The sequence below is a fragment of the Schistosoma mansoni genome, chromosome 6 (genome assembly GCF_000237925.1).
Source record: "Schistosoma mansoni strain Puerto Rico chromosome 6, complete genome".
Classification (NCBI taxonomy): Eukaryota; Metazoa; Platyhelminthes; class Trematoda; order Strigeidida; family Schistosomatidae; genus Schistosoma; species Schistosoma mansoni.
In genome coordinates, this window is record NC_031500.1 from 4,811,720 (window position 1) to 4,837,444 (window position 25,725).

At 31.8% G+C, this 25,725-nt stretch overlaps 1 protein-coding gene across 1 annotated transcript in view; it reads left to right on the forward strand.

Annotated features, from left to right (window-relative positions):
* Positions 1 to 440: 440 nt before the first annotated feature.
* Smp_176710 (putative transcriptional factor nfil3/e4bp4) overlaps positions 441 to 25,725 on the forward strand; it is a gene marked incomplete at its 5' end in the record, with an annotated part of 28,242 nt that continues 2,957 nt past the window's right edge. The window contains one exon of the mRNA XM_018798021.1: positions 441 to 2,928. Within this exon, the coding sequence (XP_018653004.1) occupies positions 441 to 2,928 (2,488 nt within the window). The remainder of the gene's footprint in view (positions 2,929 to 25,725) is intronic.

Here is a 25,725-nt window from a genome sequence, read left to right on the forward strand (position 1 = left end):
ATATTTCTCTCCATTTATTAGGTGAGTGAGTAAGTGAATGAATAAGTAAGAGAGACGTATCATGCAATGAGAGAGATGTCACAACATTAATATTAACAACAATTATCATTATTACTAACTAGCTAGACTATAGGGCCCATGATAATAATTGTTGTGGTGTAGAGAACAACATAACACATACACAAATTGATAGCATACAATCTCCATAACTCCTATTCGTTAGTCATAGATTTTTGTACGGGCACAGATAGTCATAGTGTATGAGAAAAATAAATGATCTGCAGTTTTTTATATGCATAGATAAAGTCAGTCATAAATTCGTACCACTAGTAATAGTACTACTACTGTCAAAATCTGATTCTTTGGGATTATCAACGTTCAATTTCTATTTGTGATCATAAATAATTGAGTTATGCATTGTATTTATAATAGAACAGTGGATGGCTACATTGTACACTGGTAATAACCACGTCATAGACACATCATTAGTGTCTAAAACTTTGAGGAATTCTACGTCAACAACTACAGTAGCGTCGATACCGGACACAACGACAATAATAACATCGTCAACACAAATAAGTGAGGGCAGTTCTTCAAAACAAATAAAAAACAAATCAACTTATCCATCAACATTATTTAGTCCTCATTTAGTGGATCACCACCAACATCATCATCAACCTATTGATCTCATGTCTAATCCAAATGGTGGACTTGCGTTAGCTTCAGCTTTAGCTGGTATTTTAGGATTACCATTCCTACCGTCAATACTACCACCAACATCATTGAATTCAACGACTATGACAACAACAGCAGCAACGTCAGGAATAGAGAAAACAATACCATCATCCACATTAGATACATCACCGTCGGATATTACAACTTTTCTAAGTCAACATCAACAAACTCAGTCGATGTTACCATTATGGCTTTCATCAAATTATCAAAATAATAATGAAAATGTTGACGTATTGAATGATAATCTTATCACAAATAATACTACCAATAATAACAATACTCCTGCTAATGTATGTTGTAAAAATTCGAATGGTCAAATAACAGATACACTTAGTTCGTCCGGTATCAATCTGAATATATCAACTATGAACACAATTCATTCAATGAATCCACTATATGATAATATTAATAATAGTAATAATAATACTGTAACCAATAATAGTAATAATAATAGTCATTTATTTAATAATTTTTCATTTATTTTACCCTCTCAACAGACATGCTCTGATGTATCTTCAGATACAGGGTCCGTACAGTCACCATTTACACCTGTACAACAAACAACCCAATCAACATCAATTCATCTAACTAATTCAAATACAATCGATTCCAATTATTCAACTGGTAATCCTAATAATAAATTTAATACAGCAATGTTATCGTCGATAATGACATCTTCATCGTCATCAACAACTACAACACCAATACCAGTCACATCACAACAAATCAATCTTGATTCATCATCAATAAATAATAGTTTATTGAATTCTATAGAACGTGATCGTAAACAACGTGAATTTATACCGGATTCTAAAAAAGATGATAAATATTGGGAACGTCGGCGTAAAAATAATGAAGCAGCTAAACGATCCCGTGAAAAACGTCGACAAAATGATATTCTCATGGAATGTCGTATTAATCAATTACAAATACAAAATCATAAGTTACATCACGAATTAATAGAGTTGAAATTACGTTTTAATATACCATTAAATGATGAAGATAAAAAATTTATGGAAAATCAATCATCAACATTAGATGATACACAAAACGATGTATATAATGGACATCATGACCATCATAATAATAGTGATGGGGAATTGAAATTATCCGAAATGGATTGTTGTATGATGTCAACAACAAAGTCAAGAAATGATTCATTGTCAATGGATGATTCACAAAATGAAATGTTATTAAAAAGTGATCATTTATCATCAGTATCACCAACACCACCGCCATTATTGCCACAGTCGCCCACAACAACAACGATGTTGATGACAACGACGACGGCAACAGCGACATATTGTACGACAGCAACTGTTTTACCAATGTCAACGTCTTCAATTGATCCATTAATGAATTCTGTGGTAATGACAACGACATCTTCGTCATCGTCCTCACCTTTGCCGTTACAATCATTAAATCGGATGAATTGTGAACAAATGAATATTGAGTTGTCAGCAACAAACACGACAACTACAACATCAGTTCTGTCTAATAATCATAATCATACAGTTTCGAGTAATTTTTTATTCCCTCATTTAAATTCATTGGATAACACTGATCTATTAACATTGAAACGTATATTCTCTAGTTTAGGTGTTGGATGTTTATCAACACCACCAACTACTTCGCCAGTGACAATGAATCGCTCGTCATCAACATCATCATCAGCTTCTCCGCTAATTGCGGCAGCGGCAGCCGCGGCAGCTGTTGCCGCAGTTGCTACAAATGGTGGTTGTACAATGCCTTTATCACCTATTCCCGGAAACAATAACAATAGTATATGTACAACTTCGACAACAACATCATTTAATAATCTATCATCATTGAATACAACAGCTGCACTATTACTTCGACAAGCTGGTTTAATGCCAGCATCTACTACTCCTCCGCCACCACCACTGTCGCTGCAGTCTACTCTTCCAGTACCTCAACACCCTCAAACAAGTAGTTGTGGATTGCAGGACAATATTTCAATTATGAAAAATAGTAATAAAAATGATAAATTGTCATTTTCATCCTCAGTTATACCACTGACAGCGGGTCCCACTGCTAATGTTGGTGGCGGTGGTCGCTGTTCATCAGTACACTCAGTTAAATCAGATCTATCTAATAATTCAAATGATTATTTTGAATCTCCATTAGACCTTAGTTTATGTTTACAAATTAAATCTGAAAGTCACAATTCTGGTAAGTTATTTGTATTCAATTACCCTTTTCGTTAGTTTATAATTCTTGTCTTTAAATGGCTAATATGTGTTGTAAAACATTCCACTGTTTAAAAAATCCATTGTATTAAATGAAATATGAGATAATTGTTTCTCCTAACCACATACGAATATGACCGGAGGTTTACTTATTTAAAACTAGTCGACCGATTCTACGATAGCTTACTAATGATGATCTACTTCAAAATGTTTCTGAAGTTCTAGTGAATAGTGTTTGGTAGAGTTCAGTCGGGTTGCGAATTGAGACAGTTGTCACCAATGGAATTAGATTACCGTCTCACTATATCGCAAATTGATTGGAGTTCTAATTGTAACGTTGGACACTAGCTAAGTAGTTTTAGGAGTTTTGCGTTCATAGTGAGATCTAAAAATCCTGTGTTTAATCCCTAGTGGACTTCTGTGTACACGCTTCTATCGAGTTTTACTCTAGAATGAAACAACTACCTAGTATTCTCTAATTTCCAACTGTACCCCAACCGTGACGACCATTACCTACAACTTGAATCAATCTTCACAAACCCCTTTATATTGTTTATAATGCAGCAATAAGTCTAAGTGTATTTTGTGATATAAGGAGTTGGTAAAATACATGAAATGACTTCATTGCACGATAAGAAATAATTAATGTAGGACGTATTAAAATTGTAAATCAGCCCACGTTTTCCAATCCAATAGCACAGCGAAATAAAATTAACATGATGAAATAGTAAAGAAGTTGAAATAATAATAATGATGTTAATGTTAATGCTAAAAACAATTAGACATAGAGAACATAGTTTGGAAAAAAAATAGTGGATTCGTGAAATAAACTTATGAGAAAAACATTTAGATTCGTTACTTAAGAAAAGGAAAAGATCCAATACTTCTCGACTTCAATCGACAATTTACTAGTAATGTTTATTCCTCGAGACCTGACTGGGTAGTTTGCAACCTCACCCTAACCCCCGATATGGCTCAGACCTAACAGGTAGTGACATCTGGATTGATATCACATTTAGTTTACACATATCAAACTTTATTCTTACCAACTTTCCAACGTGAATGAAATGTAAGTATTAACATTTGTGGTTGGATACATGTTTTAAGTGTTGTGAAATTGAGCTCACTGTGTAACACGAATTTGAACACATTTAATCTCATCTTGATACAGCTTCAAACGAATGGGTGTTTTTTTTCATTATCACACATTTTATTACTCCTATTCTGTTTGGTGTTCTCCAAACAATCATAATCTATGATTAAGGATCGTAAGTTGATGATGACTTGAAGTTGATCGTCAAGGATCAAATTGTTTTTTTTTGGGGGGATTCTTTTAAAATCGCAATCTCTTGTGGTTATTTATTACTTTTCATTCATCGATAACATCAATTTCTTCGCGAACTATATTCTCTGTATCGGTTTTTTTCTGTATGCTTTTTTATTACTATCTTTTATTCGGTGTCTAGATTGTTAAATCTGTTCGGCCCTTTGACAACAACTTTAAAGGTTCTAACTACTCCTCAACTACTTCCATTTAAATCACTATTTGGTATTACTAGCCTTTCTATGAAGTCTATTTCAAAGATTAGGATATACATAGACATCTGTAATTGGTAGATAAATGGGGCCAAATTTTGACTTAAAATTTTCACGTTATGGAATACAGTGGATCCATGTATCACATTTCTAATTTCCTGTGAACTGACTGATCATTCTAAAAGATTAAATTAGTCTTATGTTACATATTCGTATATCCTTTTCTCTGTCCAATCAACATAGATACAGTTGATGAGATAAGTTCAATTTGCTAACTTCATTTCATTTCAATGTCTCCGCTTCGAGTTGTGCATCGTCCCATTGTGTTAATCTTTTATTACTCTTTACACAGTTAACAGGATTTCAATGATCAATGTACTAATTGGTATTTGTTTGTTAGATTGTATTAGTGTTGACTGATTTTATGTTCAATATCCATTCTGAATAATCTAAAAATATTATTGTTCGCAATAGATGTGATATATTTCGTTGTTAATATTCGGCAGTGAATTTTGACCTGTCTTTGTTGAAATCAACATTTGAATGTGACAGGCAAATCCAGTTGACGAGTCTTTAATGGGACGAAATGCACTTCATTCTACTGCTAGTCATAATCTATCTATTCTAGAAAAAATAATAAATTATACATCGTTACCACCATTATTTGTTGAACTCTTCCAAGGGAGAAATAGAAGCATTGAATTATGTGGTTTGTGTTCACTCACAAAATACAACGATTATACATTAAAATTCCAAATAGGGTTATAATGAATACGCACTATCCTTCAAACTTTCCTGGGGAACGTTTGACCTCCAGATTACTGAGTTAGCATCAAAATGTTTACATTTCTCATTCCAGTCGATTTTTTGTATATTATGCCACTACCATTCACCACCATCGATGTTATTTATTTGATATCTGGTATATGTTGAAACCCACTGATCGTGATTTCACACTAAAACTCTGAATTACTCTAGAAGTTAGTTACCAGTAAAGACATGATGATTTTCAGTATAGGAGATTGAAGAGAATGGTAAATTTATGCAATACATAGCTATTTGAATTGGTGGTTAACTCTAGCAGAAATTAGTTACTACTCTGTAATCGGTAACATACTAACCGTTTTATAGCCGGTGGATGGTTTAATAATTAACATACTTAACTTTTAAATTTCAGGTTGTATAATTAAACCTTTACTTAAGTTAGACAGCAACTAGGTAGTATCGTTCTAACCCTTAGACACTCGGTGTGTGACTGAAAACCAACTGCATGAATAAATACTTGACATCACCTAAAAACAGTATCTCTTCTTTCTTCACTATATCCTTTTAATGGAAAAGGATAAATACCTGTGAATTTGTAGTTCATCTGTTTTTCCATGTTCAATATATATTCGGTAGTAGCAAGCATTTTCGGGCATTTCCCCGTTCATTTTGTGAGTGAATGCTAAATATGAGAGCATAATTTCACACTCCAACTCTCAATTTGTTTGCTTTTTTCATCTGTGAAGTTGACATGATTTACACTGATGTGTTCATAGAAGAGATCTGTAGACAACTTAAGATGACTGAAATGAAATCAGTAATGAAAATCATATTTTTGTAATGCAACACCCTGATCCACTAAATGAATAAAAGAATAGTTGACAATGTTATATATTTAACTATTATTGAACAATGAAAAATGATGGTTATCCTCATACCTTTTAACCTTTTTTTCATGATTTCATGTTCTACACACTAGAATAAAAACATGAAACACAAAATTAGGTAATCATCATTAATATTGAAAGTAAAATGCGTGTAACACAATCCCTTGTTGTTGTTTTTTTCTTTCCAGTTTTTGAATACTGATCATCTGTTTAAAAATAAAGATGATTCACATGAGTACATATCACTCTTAAGAGTGATTTGTTGCTATCACTATATTTTGTCCATTATATTTTACATAATAGATTGTTATTCTATCGTTATGGCGTTAATAGACAAGGATCAACACATAGTAACAGGTTATTACATATATCAATGACTATACAACTATATATATGTATATAAATTAATCTGACACAATATGTATCTGAGGTCATAAGTGTATGATGATGAGAAAGTTTTCTTTGTTTTTACTGTAAACATTATTCAGTCAATAAGGTCAAATAATCAACTATTCCATGTATTAAAAAGGAAAAAATAAATACTAACTTTAAATTCATTTGTTTGAATCTTCCCATCCATGTGTTAGGACTGCAACTGGTCAGTCTCTAATTGACATATGTGCATACTGTGCGTATTGCCTCGATATAGCCTTAATTCACAGGCATTATAAGCAAAGATAGATAGTGACTAGCAGTGGAATGCAGGACGCGCGTTTCGTCAGCTGGATGTACCTGCATCTCAGAGTTGATGTTCACTCTTTGATTTTAAACAAGTCGATCAGCTAATACTTTGTTGTTATTACATGTCAGCTAACAGAATACTTTGGTGTTTAGGAAAAGATATGTTCAACTGTTAAGAAAGAGTTTTTTTCAAAACGTATTTTAAAAAATGCGTTATCTATGAGAGGTGAAGACAATTAATTGATGAACGTTAAGTGACAGTTTCAAATGTCCATATCATTTCTTTAACAGATAATATTCTAATCAATCACTCTTTAAATAAATTGTCTTTTTTTTGGGGGGGGATAGATTACAAATTTATATCTGTCTTACTTCTCACAAGGATCATAAATAACAATAAACAACTTTTTTTGAATGAACATTTAATTGAAATAAGTCACTTTGAGTAGTTTGGATGTAGTTTTTATCATGGATCATTGAAAATCAAATAGCACAGGACATAGTTGTTTCTTCTTAGTTAGAGGATTCATAAGAGTATACACTTTCTAGCTCCCATATTAAATCAACGTCCCCACCGCTTACTCCTAGCGAGCACACATGTTGTAGGGGATCTTAGATTTACACTAGTCAGGAGTTTCAAACTAGACACCACTTATCTAAACGATTCACGTTAATAAAATAAATCAGAACATAGTTCTGATAAACTTGGTCTTCTTATTACACTATCGAAATTTATCAAAGGGACTAATTACTTCAAATAAATAAATTGATTAAATTTTATTACCTTCATGGAATCATCAACGAAAGTGGTTGGAAAACGTATTACGTATGCCCAACCGCCGCCTACCTCTAAAGGCGATGTTGTCTAGCAAAGGAGCAGGCTAAAAGGAAGCTAGAAGCAGTCAAACTAAGATATTTCATCAGTTCATGAAATTATTTACAATTGGATTTAATGATGTAAGTAGGTATAGATTACTTGGTTGAGGTTTATGTCACTATCGTAACCAATGGTTAGAGACTTCTGTTGATATAGTTCAAAATCTGTAGCAATGATATGGATTCATTCACTCTTAATCTCGAAATACTGATATTTCGAATTCTGCAAGTTCATACTTTCTTTTCACGAGCAATGGTTTGAAGATACATATGATTGAATACTAACAACCTACGTATATCCTCTATTCTTAAAGTTCATGTTTCACACACAAAAAATTGAACAGAGAAAACTGCTCCGTTGCAAACTTGTCTTTTGGCCGGGAGACGGACATCGCTGTAGTGTTAAGTATATATTTTGATTGTTGGCTTACCATTAGGAATTTTTTTAGTGTATGTAAATCAGTTGATTGATTCTGTTGTATACAAAGTATACGACAAATTAACATTTAGTGTTATCGTCCTGTATATCTTATTTTCATTTCCCTAATACTGACATACCATATATTCAATGTAAGATCTCGAAGATTCTGATGGAAATATGAGACATCTTAAAAGTTATTGGCATTTAGTCAGTCAACATCAACGTAGAGTCCAGGACAGATGTTTGTTGACCTAAGTTGCCATATGACACTAAAATGAAATGAAAATAATAAGATGAATAGCAAACGAATTCGAGATAATGTAGTAGCATTGCTAAGAATTAAAAGTTGAACGATGAGAATATAGTTCGAAAAGACAGTGCGAAGGTAGGTATGCATGAAGGAATACTGAAATTGGAAGGTAAATAGTGAATGTTTCTGTGTTGTTGTCATTGATTCTGAATCATGTCACACAAAGTCTGTTACCACTGGTCGGTGTTATTTCACGAGTATCAATCATATAGTCTGCATCTACTAACATAATCCAAACCAAGTTAATCTCTTGACGATAAATTAATGTAATTTATTGGGTTAGCCACCTAGAACAAGAAATAAATAAATAAAATGAACACGTTTTATACAAACTACTTTATTGTAAAATCTTCATTACTAGTTAATTTATTATATGGTTTATTTTTACATATGATTATAACTTCATGAACTTGACATTGAGAAGGCTAGTGTTACCACTCAATTATTCAAACTGAAATAGTTTGAGCGTCAGATTCGAACCAACGATATATCGTTTGAAAGTCGAGTTGATTTTACCATTAAATCATCACCTCAACCTTATTACCAGGAAATCCTATTCGTAATAGCAACAAGTTTTGGTGAAATGACTACTAGTTTCTTTTATATTTTTATGGTAATGGGATTTCAATTGAGAATATCTTCGACAAAAAAATTTAATTGTAAAAGCTATGCAGTTTTTGTTTAGAGGAATTGATCTCCGATCGGTAAATGTCATATGCGAACTTCATTTCAGTTTGAGTAGCCGCGTAATATCATTATGTCTCAAATAAGCAGTGAGGCTTCTACCAGAAGTTTGTGCTGATGATGTTGTTCGGAAGAACAATGAAAACTTCTCGAGAAAACCATACAGTTCAGAGAACAGATCTCCACCTTAATGTGGAATCTTAATTCTGTATTTGATGAATTAGTTGATTAACCTATGAGATTGCAAGTTTCGGTGATATTGTAGATAATCAATACTATTCAAATACTAATCTTTGACAATTAAATAACTGTCGCTTACTTTCATTGTAGGACTCCTTTGTCTAATTAATGAATACTACTACTAGTAGTAGTCTATGAATAAGTCTAAATTAATTATGTGTTAAATGTTTTATTGTTTTGGAAACTAAATGATCGTTATCAATATTTAAGTCGTACAATGGATTTTATGTCAATGAAATGAATGTTCTTCCGATTGTTCGATTATATCCAGCTGATGAGCCTCAGAACAAATGAGACTTCTATACTAGGATTAATTACTGTCTTCTAGCAAATTGTTATGTTTCTAAATAATATGTAGTTTGTTCAGTCTTCATAAACATTTTTCGTAGACCGTAGTTATCCCTAACGTTTGTAATATCCAATGCAGCGCTTCAAATTATTTTTGTATTATTTCAATGAATGAGGGGTGGAAGTCGGAGTGTGATTTTCACTAGAGATTTCGTTTCAAATCCTAACTTTCTCTGCATTTGTGTTTTCAATCCGGTATTTTGGGCTGCACTACACTGACATATTCATGTCAGACAGTTGTGAATAACTCTCGCCGCTTGGAATGAAATAGTTGATAATAATTACAGTTCAATATGTAGGATTCATTTACTTACTAATTTAACAGAAAAAGGGTTAAAAGTGTTGGATTCAACACAATTATGGAATATCGACAAACATTGTGTATAACCTCATTTTTTTTCGTATGTAGTGGATTTTAATCTCATATCTTTGACAGAAAAGTTACACTTATCACTTAAAACCTACCTATACATAGGTTCCGTTAGGCGTAGATAAATTGTCGATCTAAAGTTTACCCAAAATTCATTTGTTTGACATTAACGCTACTACTTAAAAATCTTCGTGAGTAGTTATCGTTAGATAGAGCATAAACAGCTTGAAGTCACGGGATACTTTTTAATCGCAACATTCTAACTAATAACTCGGCCATCACTACTTCTATTTTTATGTGATGAACTGAGAATAGTTTTTTCTCACAAACAATTTACATTACAATGTCGCCAGTTTTCACCATCTGCTTACCTAAGTAACACATTTACTGTGAATACTGTACATTATTACTGCTTCAAGCCAAATATATCATGAGTACCTGGTACTACCACCTAAAACCAATAATAGAGATGTGGATATGTGTGTGTAGGGCATGGCAAACTGAATCTTCCTGGATAGTTAATTTCATGATGCGGCCTTTTTATACTATCGATAAAGAATAATTTCCGTTGACTTTCTGTCTCATGAACTAAGTTTGATTGTACTTGTCAGTATGGAGTTGTGGAGATTGCTGAACTTCATTGAAATAACGAGCCTATTTAGGTAAGATAACTGCTAAAAACCTAGAAGCACTGAACGGAATCTTCGTCCTAATATAAGACTCCTCAGCAGTGAGCACTTACAACCTCAAAGCCAGGAATCGAATCTAGGACCTGTTTCCCACATGAACACTTAACCTTTAGACACATGAGGTGGGATCCAACTATGCATAAGTCTAAATTCAACCAATGCAAGATAATTTTATTTATTGTATATTAATGAAGATTTGTACTTAACTCGGGTGATTACTTTTGGTTATGTTATAATGTAGTAAGCGCTGATGATGTTATTGTCCTGAACCGTTAACTATAACAGAAAATTAATTTATTGAAAAAGTTTTCTACTGATTGCTAATTGTTGTTATCAAATTAGAACTAGATTTTATGAAAATCTGCTTATAGAAATATACATACAGATACAATTCAATCGATAGTACAAATTGGTCGGATCCAGTACATTAAATCTTGATCGTAATTCATATTTGTTTTTTTTAAAGTTTATTCACTATAAACATCTACAATGGACTTCAATGATGAGCATTAAAGATTAGGGAAAATAACAATGGATGACGGGTGGGGGGTGGCTAGCTCAGTGGTAATTGAAAGTTAAAATCCCATTTAATTAAAATCTTGGTTTGAATCTTATTTTATCTATTTCGGTTTTAGTAACCAAATAGTATTTACTAGCCATCACAATTAGAGTGTAGTTCGAAACCGATCACACAATTTCGTCTTTGGTAAATAAGTTAAGGTGATATTAGGTGTCACTATACACTGGAATTATCCATATAATCAACTTTATCTTCCACAGAAGTTCAATCACAGCCTTGATATCTTTACTAGTATTGTCACCGATTGGAACCGAATTTAAACTTCACAACGAATTTTAATTTTTGTAATATTATACTTATAGATCTCGTTCATAAACTCCAAAAACTATTAAATCGAGAAACATAGCATCTTACTTATGATTATCAGTTCTAATTAGTCAACAAAACCAACCTTATTTCAGAGTACCTAAATACTACTACTGTTAATAAAAATAGCAGTGATTCAATTTATATGTATGCAAAACAGAGTGCGGAGGGATGTTTCAATTTTTTCAACAATGTTACAAAAGACTGAAGGTCCTGGGTTTGAATCCTGCGAGCAGGATCGTGGACGCGCATTGCTGAGGAGTCCCACAATAGGACGAAACGACAGTCCATTGCTTCCAGGTTTCCAATGGTGGTCTAATATCAATCGGTTCATGATCCCAATCAAATTTTAGATATTAGTTTGTTAAAAGCTATAACTAGGCAGGCATGTATGAGTTAGACATTGTGACATAGATCAGTCTACCGAAAGCTTTATCAGTCTCATTCATATAATGATTGTATTTAAATATCAGATGATTTTTTTTTCTATGAATTTTCACTCAATATTATCGTTTTTATGTCACCAATATTTTGTTAAGTACACTATACCACACTACTAAACTTGATTGAGAACGGTAGTACATATATATAATAGAATCCAGTATTCATTTAATTGGTTTCCACAAAAGCTTTAGTATACAATCCACCTGTTATTTAATCATGATACCCATCTGTCTATCAGTCAGTGAAGGTAAATGACGGGTAAACTCCATAAAACAATCCATTCTATATTACATTATGACTCTGAAAGAACCTAGAAAAATGTGAAAGATGCATAGTTTAGTAACATTCAATTACTAATTTCGAAACTACTCACAAATAGTAAAAAACATCAATTAAGCAATTCAGATGTTTAAATTTAGAATGAAAGATCAAATAGATTAACTAATGAACTTGTAGACTTCGGTCAACTTAATTTGATTGAGATATTTTATTTTAGATTTGTCCAACCACAAACCATCTCATGACATAGAATGTTGACTAGTATACAAATAGATTGAACGAATATCAGACAGAGTTCTGAAAGTTATAGATTGTTAGTCTGAATTATATCGAGGGAAATGTAAACTTACTTGCTGAAGTCCTCGAGATAATCAGTGGTCTATTATTATCAATATTATTATTATTATTATTATCTTATGAACTCGTTTACTAAATACAAATTCATGTATTTGGCTAAGGATACTACTTAGTTACTGAAACTTGAGCTTGATTAAATGATGTTTGAATCGGGGACTTAGTAGCTGAAAGTTGAACCGTCTTATCATTAGTTAAGTCATTACCTCATTAAATATATACACACAATAGAGAACAGATGTATTTATTGATTTATTTATTCTTTATACTTCTCAAAATCTCGATTAAGTTTATTTTTCACTTTTTCGACTGTTGTACTTTTTCTCCTTCATGGTTGTTTGATTCTTCACAATGTATTAATATGATCCAGGAGATAAAATTGTATACAGACGAATAATGACATTGATAGAAAGAACTTTTAGGTCATACTGTATATTGTCTTATTATGTATTAAAGGTTCAGTAATTCATTACTATTTATTATTATTATTATGATCATGAATAGGAGTATTGGATTAGCGAAGAGTTATTACTAGATATGAAATACTCATTATAATTTGTATGTATGTTATATATATATATTGACATAATAATAAAAGTAATACTAATACTACTCATTAAAATAAATGACGCTAAACCCATTCATGCTAATACATGAATTCGTAACAACAACAATGTCATCACTATCCTCATGTTTAGGATGGGCATAAATATCATTATTATAAATAATGACCTAATTTCATGATGATAATCATCATTACGAAAGGTAATCGATAGTTTACTGATGTGTTTGTATACTATTCAAATTTTCTTGGTATACGTATGGATGTTTTACTGTATGTTTGTATGTGTATACTGGTGTGGGGTGTATTGTGTACTTTTAATTACTCATTAACTGCGAAAGCTAGATTAAGGACACTGTAAACATGGTGGATGCATCTAATAGTTAATATAGGATATGTGCCCATGAATTCGTAGTTCATCTGTTCTTCCATGTTCAATATATATTCGGTAGTAGCAGGCATTTTCGGGCATTTTCCCGTTCATTTTGTGGGTGAATACTAAATATGAGAGCATAATCTCTTAAAATAAATGAGTTTTTTTATCTATTCACACCATACATAGAGTGCTCCATGGATTAATTTCATATTATTCCTGGGTTTTTTTAAGGAAATCACGATGGTTCGACATTTTAAAGAACTTTCTACCTGTTGATATGTAATGCCGCCCCTGTCATATGAGTTAGGTAAAGTTAAAATAACTTTTATCCTTAAGTAAATTGTTATTTTTCATTTAGACAATCATTGAAAACCAGGAAGCATTGAACCTTTTTCTCGTCCTAGTATGAGATTCTTTACCATCGCTTATCGACGACCCCACTTAGAATTGAACTTAGAACCTTCAAACTTCTCAGCGAATGTTTAACCTTTAGACCAATAAGCCCAAATCTATTGGTTTACATCTCTAACTTTAATCAATTAATTATATATAGCGCAAAGATCTTTCGATGCCATTGGTAGATAATTGCCTCACAATCAACACAGTTGAACTTCACTTTTAATGACTTTTGACCAGAACTCCCCGGGGAAACACCTCTCAAAACTAGTCCCTGTTAATATTTTTTGTTGTTGTGTGTGCACTGAGAGATACCTTTCAAGTTTTCTCCTTATAATCATATACTGAGATAAAGAAATTCGTTAACAATTATTCTTACATAGATTATGTTTCTTGTATAATTATCTCCTCTCTTAATACATATTCACAAAGATATACTCACATAAGCACATACATTCCAGCCACATAGTATAAATCATTTTACAGCTTTCATTAATATAATATGTAGTTAGTTGTACATGTCAAAGAAGCATTCAACTAACTGGGTTTTGTTTTTCATTATTCTGAGTAGCAGTAAACAAGATATGTATAACATGCTCATATATTGTTGTGTTGTATGTAATTTATTTTGCCTCAGAATTTATTTATTTATTTACTGATAAACCATATATTTGTTTCATTATAGTGACTAACAGTCTATGCTTTTTCTCTCTGTTAATTATAAGGTATTTAGAATTTTTCGTTGGGTCGTAGTAGATTAGCATTCAGTTTCATGATAAAGTCGTAACGACAACTGACTACTTACTACTAAACTATCATTTTTATACCAGTCTGTATATCTATGATAACACATACGCACACGTAATTATTACTCATGTGTACATGATTCATCCTCCATTCTTATTATTATTCGTTCTCTGTCTGTCTGTAATGCATTCATCCCAAGTTTTGCTTTTTTTTATTGATTAAAATGATTGAGTGAGTTATTTACTCTTAGCTTCCATTGTTGTTTACTTTTGCTACTGCCACTGCCTCATATGTGTTTATTATTTTGTTATTATTACTAGCCTTACCATGATAGTAATAATAGTAGTACTCTTCGTTGTACTCTGTTTCTCTCTCGCGTTCTCTCCTACACAATCATTTTACCCTTTGAATATTAGTTGCGTTTGTCTGATGATGGTGGTGATGAACGGGTTAACTAACTAACTAACCAACCAACTAATAAGTGCGTGTATGTTGATTTCTTTCAATAATAATAATGATTGTTATTATTATCATTATCAGTAGTAGTGGTAGTGGTAGTAATAGTAGTATTTTCAATTTGGCCGACAATGATGTCAATTATCCTAGTTATAGGTACTGACTGTCTCATTTCATCTAGGTTTAATTTTCTTCTATATGGTAGTTTTTTACAAAAAAAAACAAGACAACAGAAGTTACAAAAAACAACAGCAGCACAAGAACGGAATGTTGTACTACATCGTATTGTAACATACAAGGGTTTGAATTCATCACATGGCTATTAAATCTTTGTCTGTATGTATGTATATACGGCTTGTAATAAACATATGGTGGTTTTGCAGTTCGAAAAGTGATTGCAATAATGTAAGTTAGGCATGCCATATAGTATAAACGTTCATCATATTTACGTGTACACACATACGCGAACTTGACAATAATACCATGATGTATACATACACTGCTCCCATATATTGCATAGATTGAGTCAATTTCATTCAAATCCAAAGCAATTTATTTGTTTATTTATTTATTTATCTATCTATTTAATGTATTCTCTTTTTCTCAGTTCTATTTTATGCATACATGTATGCATGCATTTGAGTGTATAATTAATACAATACGGGAAAATAATGCCATAAACAAATAATCACTATGTTGTGTGTATGTGTATATGTCGTATTGTTGCTTCTTCATCATTCCATTGTCTACCTATTTATCTCATTTGACAGATTGCAAAATAAAATTTTATCACAATAGACAATAATAAGTTTAAATTTATAAAAATATAAAATACAATTTGACGAAATAGAAAATGCAATAGACCAAAGCGTGTCAGACAGATTGAGAAATGTATTATTAATAATGTAGAGTGTATAAAACTGAATGACCGAGTGAATGAGTAAGTGTATGTTGGAGGAGAGAGTGGGTGAATAGGGTTGAGAGTAATTCGAATAACCTATGAGTACGCGCTACAGCCTGTGCACTGTTACACATTTTTGCATACGTACAGTACTCACTCTGTAATTAACTAATTCACTTTGTCGCATACAATCTGTTACTTAAATTGTAGTAATTTGTTAATATTAGTGTTTTAATGATGGTAATCATTTCAACGTATGTGTGTATGTATGTGTGTTTGTGTATACCTTTTTGATGTGCGATGCGTGAATTCGAGACACTAAAAAGTGACTCATATCGTAATTTAATAATAACAATAATTACTCCAATTACCCTTTTTAGTACTGCACGTATTGTGAAAATTTGAAAATAAGGGTCTGTCTTATAGGATTTTTAAAAATAAACACCGCTATAGTTTAAACTGATTTATTTCCTTTTCTCCCTGTGTTCAATTTAACTGTGTGAGTGGTGTAGAATTTACTCATTCATCTTAGTCTCAGTCGCTCTATGATCCCCTCGCTCTCTCACTCGCTTAATCTTTTTTTCAATAGACTCCATTCTATGTTGCCCTTAGTGGTGGTGTGTTTTGCATATAACCACAGTTTCATGATGATTGTAAGATCCATTTTGAAGGTTTTTTGTGTGAAAATCCCTCCATCTTTACACTTGCAATTTATTCTTATTGATTCCTTTAGTTGTATATTTTGTTCATCTTTTTTATTCCATTTGAGATGATAATATTTGTATTTTATTATAGTTTTTATTTTTCGCACGCATTCACTGCGTTTCCATGTCTCTTCTTGAGCTGCGTTTATGTTGCTTTAGTTGATACTTGGTCTTGGCCGCAGTTATATTGATTTGTTCCCCCTTTGATTGTGCTGCTTGCATTGACTGAGATTGTGCATTTTTGATTGTGAATTGGGGCACTTTTCCAGATTTGGAAACACTCTGTGTTATAAAGCGACCAATATTATCTTTCAAACGAATCTGATCTATCGAGAAAGGGTAGAATAACATTTATTTGTTGCTACTGATCAATTATTGAGTGAACAATTGTTGACTGAATAACTGAGTGGTAATATTTGTTTAAAACCGTTATTTATCCAATCATCTTGTTTTGGTTTCAACTGGGTAATAGCGTATATCTTAACTACCTAGACAGTTATTCTTCAGTCCAAACCTTAGTTTGGATCCTATAATGATATCTATTTTTTATTGGGGTACGCAATAATACTGGAACTAAAGATTGATGGGTATCATTCAGTTATGTTTTTCTGTGTGTGTGTGTGTGTGTGTTTATCCCTCCTATTCATGAATAGAGGTATAAAACACGAAAATATCACTTTGTACCAGTGAGTTTTTTCTCTACCATAATCTCTCTACAAAAAATTGTGCTTTCAAGCTATCAGACGTTGTCGAGTATGCATATATATGCCTACGTACCCGAATAAGTGATCCATCTAAGCTTGCGATTGTATTTATTTTAAGTTCAGTTTGCATTACATTTTCATCTTACAATTTATATAACCCTTTCCTCTCCTGAAAAACTCCTGTGTTATTATTATTCTCTCCATAATTATCATCATTGTTACCATTATTATTATGAATCAGGAACCTGTAAAATAGACTGTATACATAACCGGATGCTTAATCCATACATCCATCAATATTTTTCCTAGTCAACTCTCCCCCCTCTTTATCCTGCTACTCGTCGTCGCGCTTTATTGAATATAAACATATGCTAAAAAAGTTCCGTGCTTCTTAGACTAACCACTGTTCATCTCTCTCTCTCTCTCTTACCATGTTACATGTTCCTTCATTTTATTATAACTTCATAGCTCTCCAATCACACTCACACACAGACATAAACAAATACCTTATTTGTATTATGTACAGGGATGTCGAGACTACATTTAGGTAGTTAGTTATTTAGTTATTATTGCTATTATTATGTATGATCATCATACCATCTGGTCATTGGACTGTCTCGGAAATGATCTTCCTGAATACATTGTTTTTCATCTCTCAAAACATATATTATTAACAAAATCCTTCGATTTTTGTGTATTTATATCGTCTCTGGGTTTTTTCTCCTAAAACTTTACATATATACGTATGAAACATATATATCATCATAAATTATAAGTAAATACTGATATAAAGAAAGAAACCTGTCAACAACAATAACAACATTTAGTCAATATTTATCGTCATCTCATCTCACCATACATATAGAAATTGTTATATATATATATGTATGGGCTACCTTAGAGATCTACAATACACAATCCATAGTTTATTATCATTACTCTTACTCCAACACACATATCTATGTGTACATTTATACACATACAATGTATATATGTATGCATGTGTACATAAACATTTTGAACACTTAATGTGATCCTACATTTTATTAAATACGTTTTTTAAACCCATATGTATATTATTATCATTATGAGATGATGGAAGAACTACTTTATCGATATACACACTCAATATCCCTGTTCTTTTTTTTTCCATACAGTTCATCCAATATTCAAATTATGTGCAATAAACAGGTGTGTGTGCATGTGTGCACGCATAGGTATGATTGTCCTTAGTTTAATGTAATTTATGATTAATAATAGTAAGAGAGAGTATTTGTGAATGAATGTATATCTCCGTGTTTTAATTTGAATGTATATCTGTTTATATTTGTGTAATCTATACCTGTATGCATATGTGTGTATTATTAATAAAATACATATGTCTGAATATTCTCACACACACGTACAAACACACAAATATGTTTATTGATTCCCTTTGTGTATGTGTATGTGTGTGTACATATATCTATCTAAATATGAACCATAATAATGGTTTATTGAAAATGAAATATTAATTGATGATCAACTAACTGATCGGTTCATTTTATTTCTCATTCATACATTATAATAAAGAATTAAATAAATTTTCCTAGTAAAATAGAAGTGTGTTTACTTTAGTATTAGACAAAGAAATAAATCAAATAGACATTTATCAATTAATAATAATTCAATATTTGTATACAATTAAATATGTGACAGCACAATACAAAGTTCTATTTCTATTTTTTAAACAAAAAAAATCTATAGAATACTTTTTTTTATACGATCTCCCAATTCCTTGACTCATTCGTTATTATTATATGAAATGTAAATAGAAAGGAGTATTGAATAATTTAAGATGTACTCTATTTACGTTGTGTAGAGTTTACACTGGATGAGTACTGGATGAGGCCTTCAAAGTAAGAGATGAAACAATTATACATACTGTTCCCTGATCAGATTAACAATCATTCTCCATGATAACTATATTCGATCATCACCTAATGTGTATGCTGATTTGTTTAATTATGTATGGATTAACAGTTTGTCAAAAATTGAACGTCAAGTATGCAGCAATCATCAGTTGTGTTTAATTATGTAGTTAGCTAACGGTAAATAGTGTAGTATTCTATGGAATTCTTAAGAGGATAGATAAACAGGTTTCTTCATGGTTATTTTGTAGTCATAAAGGGAGGAACTCAAGTTGTTTTCTTGTGAAGTTAATAAACTAAGATAATAATAATAATAATAATAATAATCACAAGGGGTTTTGTGGAGATTTCAGTATTTTCATAGTTGAAATCATGAGTCAATTGAATCTAGATCACCAAGGAAAACGGAACGGCCGTCCAGTGCTTCCAGGTTTTCCGTGGTGGTCTAGCTTCAATTGACTTATGATTTCAATTATGAAAATAATAATAACACATCCCCAAAATGTCAATTTGTGAGCATCGACTGTTATCCAGATTTTGTCTGATTTATACATTGAATAGTAAAATAAATGAAACAAATAAATATCAACAATTTCAACAGATCGATAAACATTATAGTTTTATAACAACAATTTCAAATTATATCACATCAATTCGATCACTTTCATCTCGGACTACTTACATGATGATTGGTTATTTTTTGTTTTATTCAATAGGATGGTTATAGTTACTCATTACGACCCCCCTTATTACATTCATAACCCGTTTGATTGAGCTCGAAACGGAACTTGTTTAACTTGATAATTTCAAGTAAATTGAGCATCAAGTGGATTGGTTTTAATAATAATGATAATAATAATATATGTATAATATCCCAAGTGTTGAACAAATGCGATTTCTAATATTTCGCAAATTAGTGTATGTTGCTTCTTTATAGTATAAATAAATAAGTAAATTAATTTAATGCAAATGTAAACAGTATCCATATAGGGAATATCAACTGGAAGCAAAATAATTCTATGGTTTATGACAGTCAATTCACTGTACCAACCTATGTCACGTGTAGACAAAATTTATTATCTAACTGTCTTATGTAACGAATTACACACGTTCACTTATTTTTCTACCTTTATTTTGTCGCTCTGACATTTGGTTGGTTAGTTTGCCGAATGATTGTTGTTTTATAACGGTGATGTACGTGTGTGCGTAATGCCGGTGTTACTGATAAAGCCATCTTTTTTCATTAATGTATTTTATCGTTTTGACAAAGTTACGGAATAATAATTATAAATAGATATCAGTAACCAATCATTTAATGGATTACGTAAATAGATTTTTTCTTTCCATCCCTCTTTTTTTCTGTCTAGTGTATTTAGTGTGAATATAATGATGTGAAATGACATATTTCCGTTGTGATTTTACATTCTTTCGCGAACATTTATTAATATAACAAATATTACATAATTGAAAGGGGGAAGTTAAAAGTTTCATATCATGTGCTAAAACGATCGAATCAACAAAAGAATATGCATGGTTCTCTTTCTATGACTAGAAAAGTTTTATTGTCATCTAGAAATTCTCGGTTTTCTTATTTGCACTGGAATGATTTCTATTCATACAACGTATAGTATTTATTCATCTAATCGTTCACGTCTTATCAGTATTATTGTTCTATACTAAAGCCTATAGAACAGGTGAAAAACATTATTTACAGATAATCAACTAGATTAGGTTTATCTAAGTTTGTTAATTATGTTTATGAAATATGATATACTATTGTGTACTGTTCTCTGTTGATTTGCTAGCATCTATATTTACTAAGAAATACTAAGCAATGTTTTATTTTTGGAGCAAACAAAAAAACGTTGAGCACTAATGAGTGAACACCAACTCTGGGATGCAGGTACATCCAGCTGAGGAGTCCCAAATAGGACGAAACACGCGTTGTGGATTCTACCATTAACCATCATCCATCTTTGCTTAGTAGTGAGCATCATTCATGTTGGTTAACAAAAGAGATTGTAGTTTGAAATTAATTATTGGTTATTGATAATATATCTGATAATTGGCCATAATTATCTTTAAAGCATTATTCATGTACGTTCGGACCTAACTTATGAGTGGTGTTAAGGTTAGATGCAGTGTACTAAATAGAGATGGGAAATAGGTTGACAATGCAGTGAATTTTCGTCAACCAATGTGGTTGGAAGATTTATTACAGTGACTTCACTAATTCCTACCTAGATGTACGATGTTTCAAGGCATAGAGAAGTTAGTGTGAAGAAAGCTGATAGTGGGCAGTGCAAGATGTGATATTAGTCTGTAAAGTAATCAACTGATGAACTGAGTCATTAACAAATTGCTAAGGATATTAGGTTACGATGGCACAGATTTATTCGCTCGTTGTCATACCTTAGATCTTGAACTGTAAACTTTTTATACGACGAATTAATTCATTCTTCTTGAATCATATTAGTCATATTTAATTTTTTTATACAATCATTGTTACTTTTACCATTTCCAATACTTTGATATTTGTCTTAATAATTATTCTCATCTCACAGTAATAATATGGTGTGATAACTTGAAGTATTGGTCATAATTTGCTAGGCTCCATGTTGACTATGACTGATTGATAATTAATTTTTGAATAACATACTTATGGTAATAATCGATAATGGAACAAATAAATAACAGACTGACCAAAATTACTGAATGTTGTCACACGGATTTCTTCGACACTATAGTGTACATGAGAAAATCGTAAAGATCACCTGGAGTTCATACTTTGAACTACACTGCATACTGATGCATGGAGGACGACTAGCAGATGCATTCCAAGTTAAGGCTGGTATCGAACAAGGCTGCTCACTCTCGTCTTCCCCTTTCTTCTGGTGGTCGACCTAATTATAACGACCTTCACACCTGAGGAGAAGCACGGAATACAATGGACAGTGTGGATGCAACTAGACGATTTTGACTTCTCAGATAAACTAGCCCTTCTATTTCATACACACCAAAACATTCAGGTCAAGACAAACAGTGTAGCAGCAGCCTCTACAGCAGTAGGCCTCAACATACATAAAGGAAAAAGCAGGATCCTCAAATGCAACACAGAGAACACCAACACAATCACACTTGATGGAGAAATTCTGGAAGAGGTGGAAGCTTTCATGTAACTGGTCAGCATTATTGATGATCAAGGAGGATCCGATGCAGACAAGCAAGAACTACATCCCTAAAACTGAAGAACATATGGAACTCGAAACAACTGTCAACCGTTATCAAAGTCACAATCTTCAATACAAACATCAAGACAGTTCTACCGTACGGAGTCGAAACTTGAAGAACTACTACAACTATCATCAAAAAGGTAGAGGTATATATAAAAAATTGTCTACGTAAGATACTAAATGTCCGTTGACCGCATACCATCAGCAGGAGCTTATTGTTAGAAAGGACAAACCAGCTTCCAGTTGAATACGAAATTAGGAAAAGACGATGGAAGTGGATAGGACATACATTACGGAAATCATCAAAGTACATCATGAAGCAAGGGCTTACTTGAAATCCTGAATGGAAACGGAAAAGAGGAAGGCCGGAGAACACACTACGTTGAGAATTGGAAGCAGACATCAAAAGGATGAATAGCAACTAGAAAGGATTTTCCATGACAGAGTTGGATGGAAAGTTATGGTGGGCGGCATATGCTCCTCCACGAGGGATAACAGGCGTAAGTAAGCAAGTAATCATTAGGATGGAATCATAAGAAACTGAGTAATAACGTAATACACAGTTATGTTGTCAGGTATTGAAACTAATAAATTTTAATCTACTAACAAGTACTAGTGTGTATTTTCTAACTTACAATGTATTTCAGCTATTATCCAATCCATTTTTCATAATGATAATTGTCATTATCAGCCATAGTGATTGAACTCTCTCAATTACAAATGTATTTTTCAATTTTGAACGAGGTTTTTTCCTCTTCATTGTATCAACCTCGAATAAACTATAGATAATATACTTGTTTAAATTTGTATTATTATCAGAAGGGGGTTTTGTGGAGATTTTAGTAATTTTATATAGTTGTTGTGCACTATACATTGATCTGAATTCTATGAATCATTTCAACAATTCAAAATACTATATAGTTGAGATTATGAGTCAATTGAAGCTAAAGCACCATGGAAAACCTGGAAGCGCTAGACGGCCGTTTCTTCTTATTGTGGGACTCCTCAACAGTGTACATCCACGATCCCGCACTCGCGAGATTCGAACCCAAGAATCGTTTTGCAAGAATTCAATTGGTCTGTTCAGCTAATTTTATTTGAAATTAGTTACCTTTCTTCAAATTTTGTTATCTTCATATGTTATACAAGTGGTCTAGCTTCAATTGACTCATGATCTCAACTATATAAATTTGTATTAATCAGGAAATTTTCTGCTTAATTAAATACTTTTTTTCAAGAAAAAAGATTTTTGATTTTCATGTTGTGTAATTTTTATGTGATATTTTTGATTGTTATTGTCACTGACAAAAGGGAGATCAGTATGTGTATGCAAGTAGATAAATTCATTGCCAATATTACCGGGGACTGTTTGTTTTGTTGTTTATATCCTTATATAAATAAACAAATAAATAAATAAATAAGTAAATAAATGTTATCGTGTCAAGCTATTCAGATAATGACAAAGAAATTACCTAGTCACTTTTATATTGTGCATATAACAAAACTCTTCTCTCTTTTATATTTCTCTCGTAGTGAATACGATAAAACATTATATGACTGTAGAAGTAATGGAGTTTTTTAAAAGTCCTTTAAACTACTGTCTGAGTGTTATATTACCATAATGGGATTCGTCTACTATTATTTACTATTGAAAACTGTCAAGGACCCTCGTAACGAGTGAGATAGAGAATTTTTATACCTCACAATATATATATATATACGCAGACATCAGTAAATAAACAACACAGATTGATATTCAATATTTGTAGATAAACGATAACAATCAACCTTGTATTTTTGTAAAATACTGCATTCTCCCGTCAATCTGCTTGCATATTTGAATATATAGTAATATTAAGGAAACGTATATACTAGTATTATTAATAATAATAGTAGTAGTGCATTTGTCTAACCAGCTGGCTAGCCAACCAACCAGTCACTCATCAAAACGTACTATTTTTTTATACTTCCAACACACACTTATGTTAAATTTTTTTCCTACCCCTAAGTAATCTTTTTTTTTCAAAAAATAACACATTCTCTTTATCTTTAGACCGTGTATTTTTGTTGTTTGCTTGACCTTGGGGACTGAGACTATTTATTATATTAGTCAGCAGCATCGTGTAGTACACTACTTGTATGTATATATATGTGTGTGTACGTACGAGTACATTCAGTATTTTTCAATCTTCATTGAATACTATTCTGTGTCATACACAGGTCTTCAATTTGTAGCGTCATCGCACAATAGAGATGATGACGCAGCAAATACACATAATACTGTAGTAGTAGTAGTAGTAGTAGTGGTAGTAGTAATGGTCATGGTTATTATCATTCTAATGTACCATATGCATATGGTAAAAACTAATGTAATTATGCATTTGTTGTTTTTTTTTTATTAAAAAAAAGATTAATATTAGAACATGCATTGTGTATACCCAAGCAAATCATCAACTTGGATAGAGATGACTGATCAGACCAATAGAGTAATACATTTGACTAACTCTATATTCATTTATCCAAATGAACCAATCAAATAATAGAGATTTAAATAGTTTATTAACGCCTACGTTTTCAGTCATATATATATAGAGAGAGAGGGAGATATATATTACCCTAACAAAATGACATGAACTATCCATAGAGGTTCCAATTTCATTAGTTTTATTAGTCTGGACAATTTGTAAAAAAATGCCTTGTTTACATACGATACTATTACTACAAATGATGAGGCTTATAATAATAATAATAATAATAATAATAATAATAATAGAGTATGACTCATTATTTGTAACCTTGGCTAATATTAGTAATAGTGGCAGTATGATTTTAGTACTGTGTATTATGATGGTACACTTTTTTCTTAATAAATGAAAGCAAAAAAATAACCTATTAGAAATGAAAATGAAAAAAAAACTCATCTTGACTAGTTATTCTCTGATGAGAATCAATGTATTGGGTTGATGTTAGGGGAGGAATTTTCCGTATATGTGTATTTAGTGTAATAATGAGACATACACA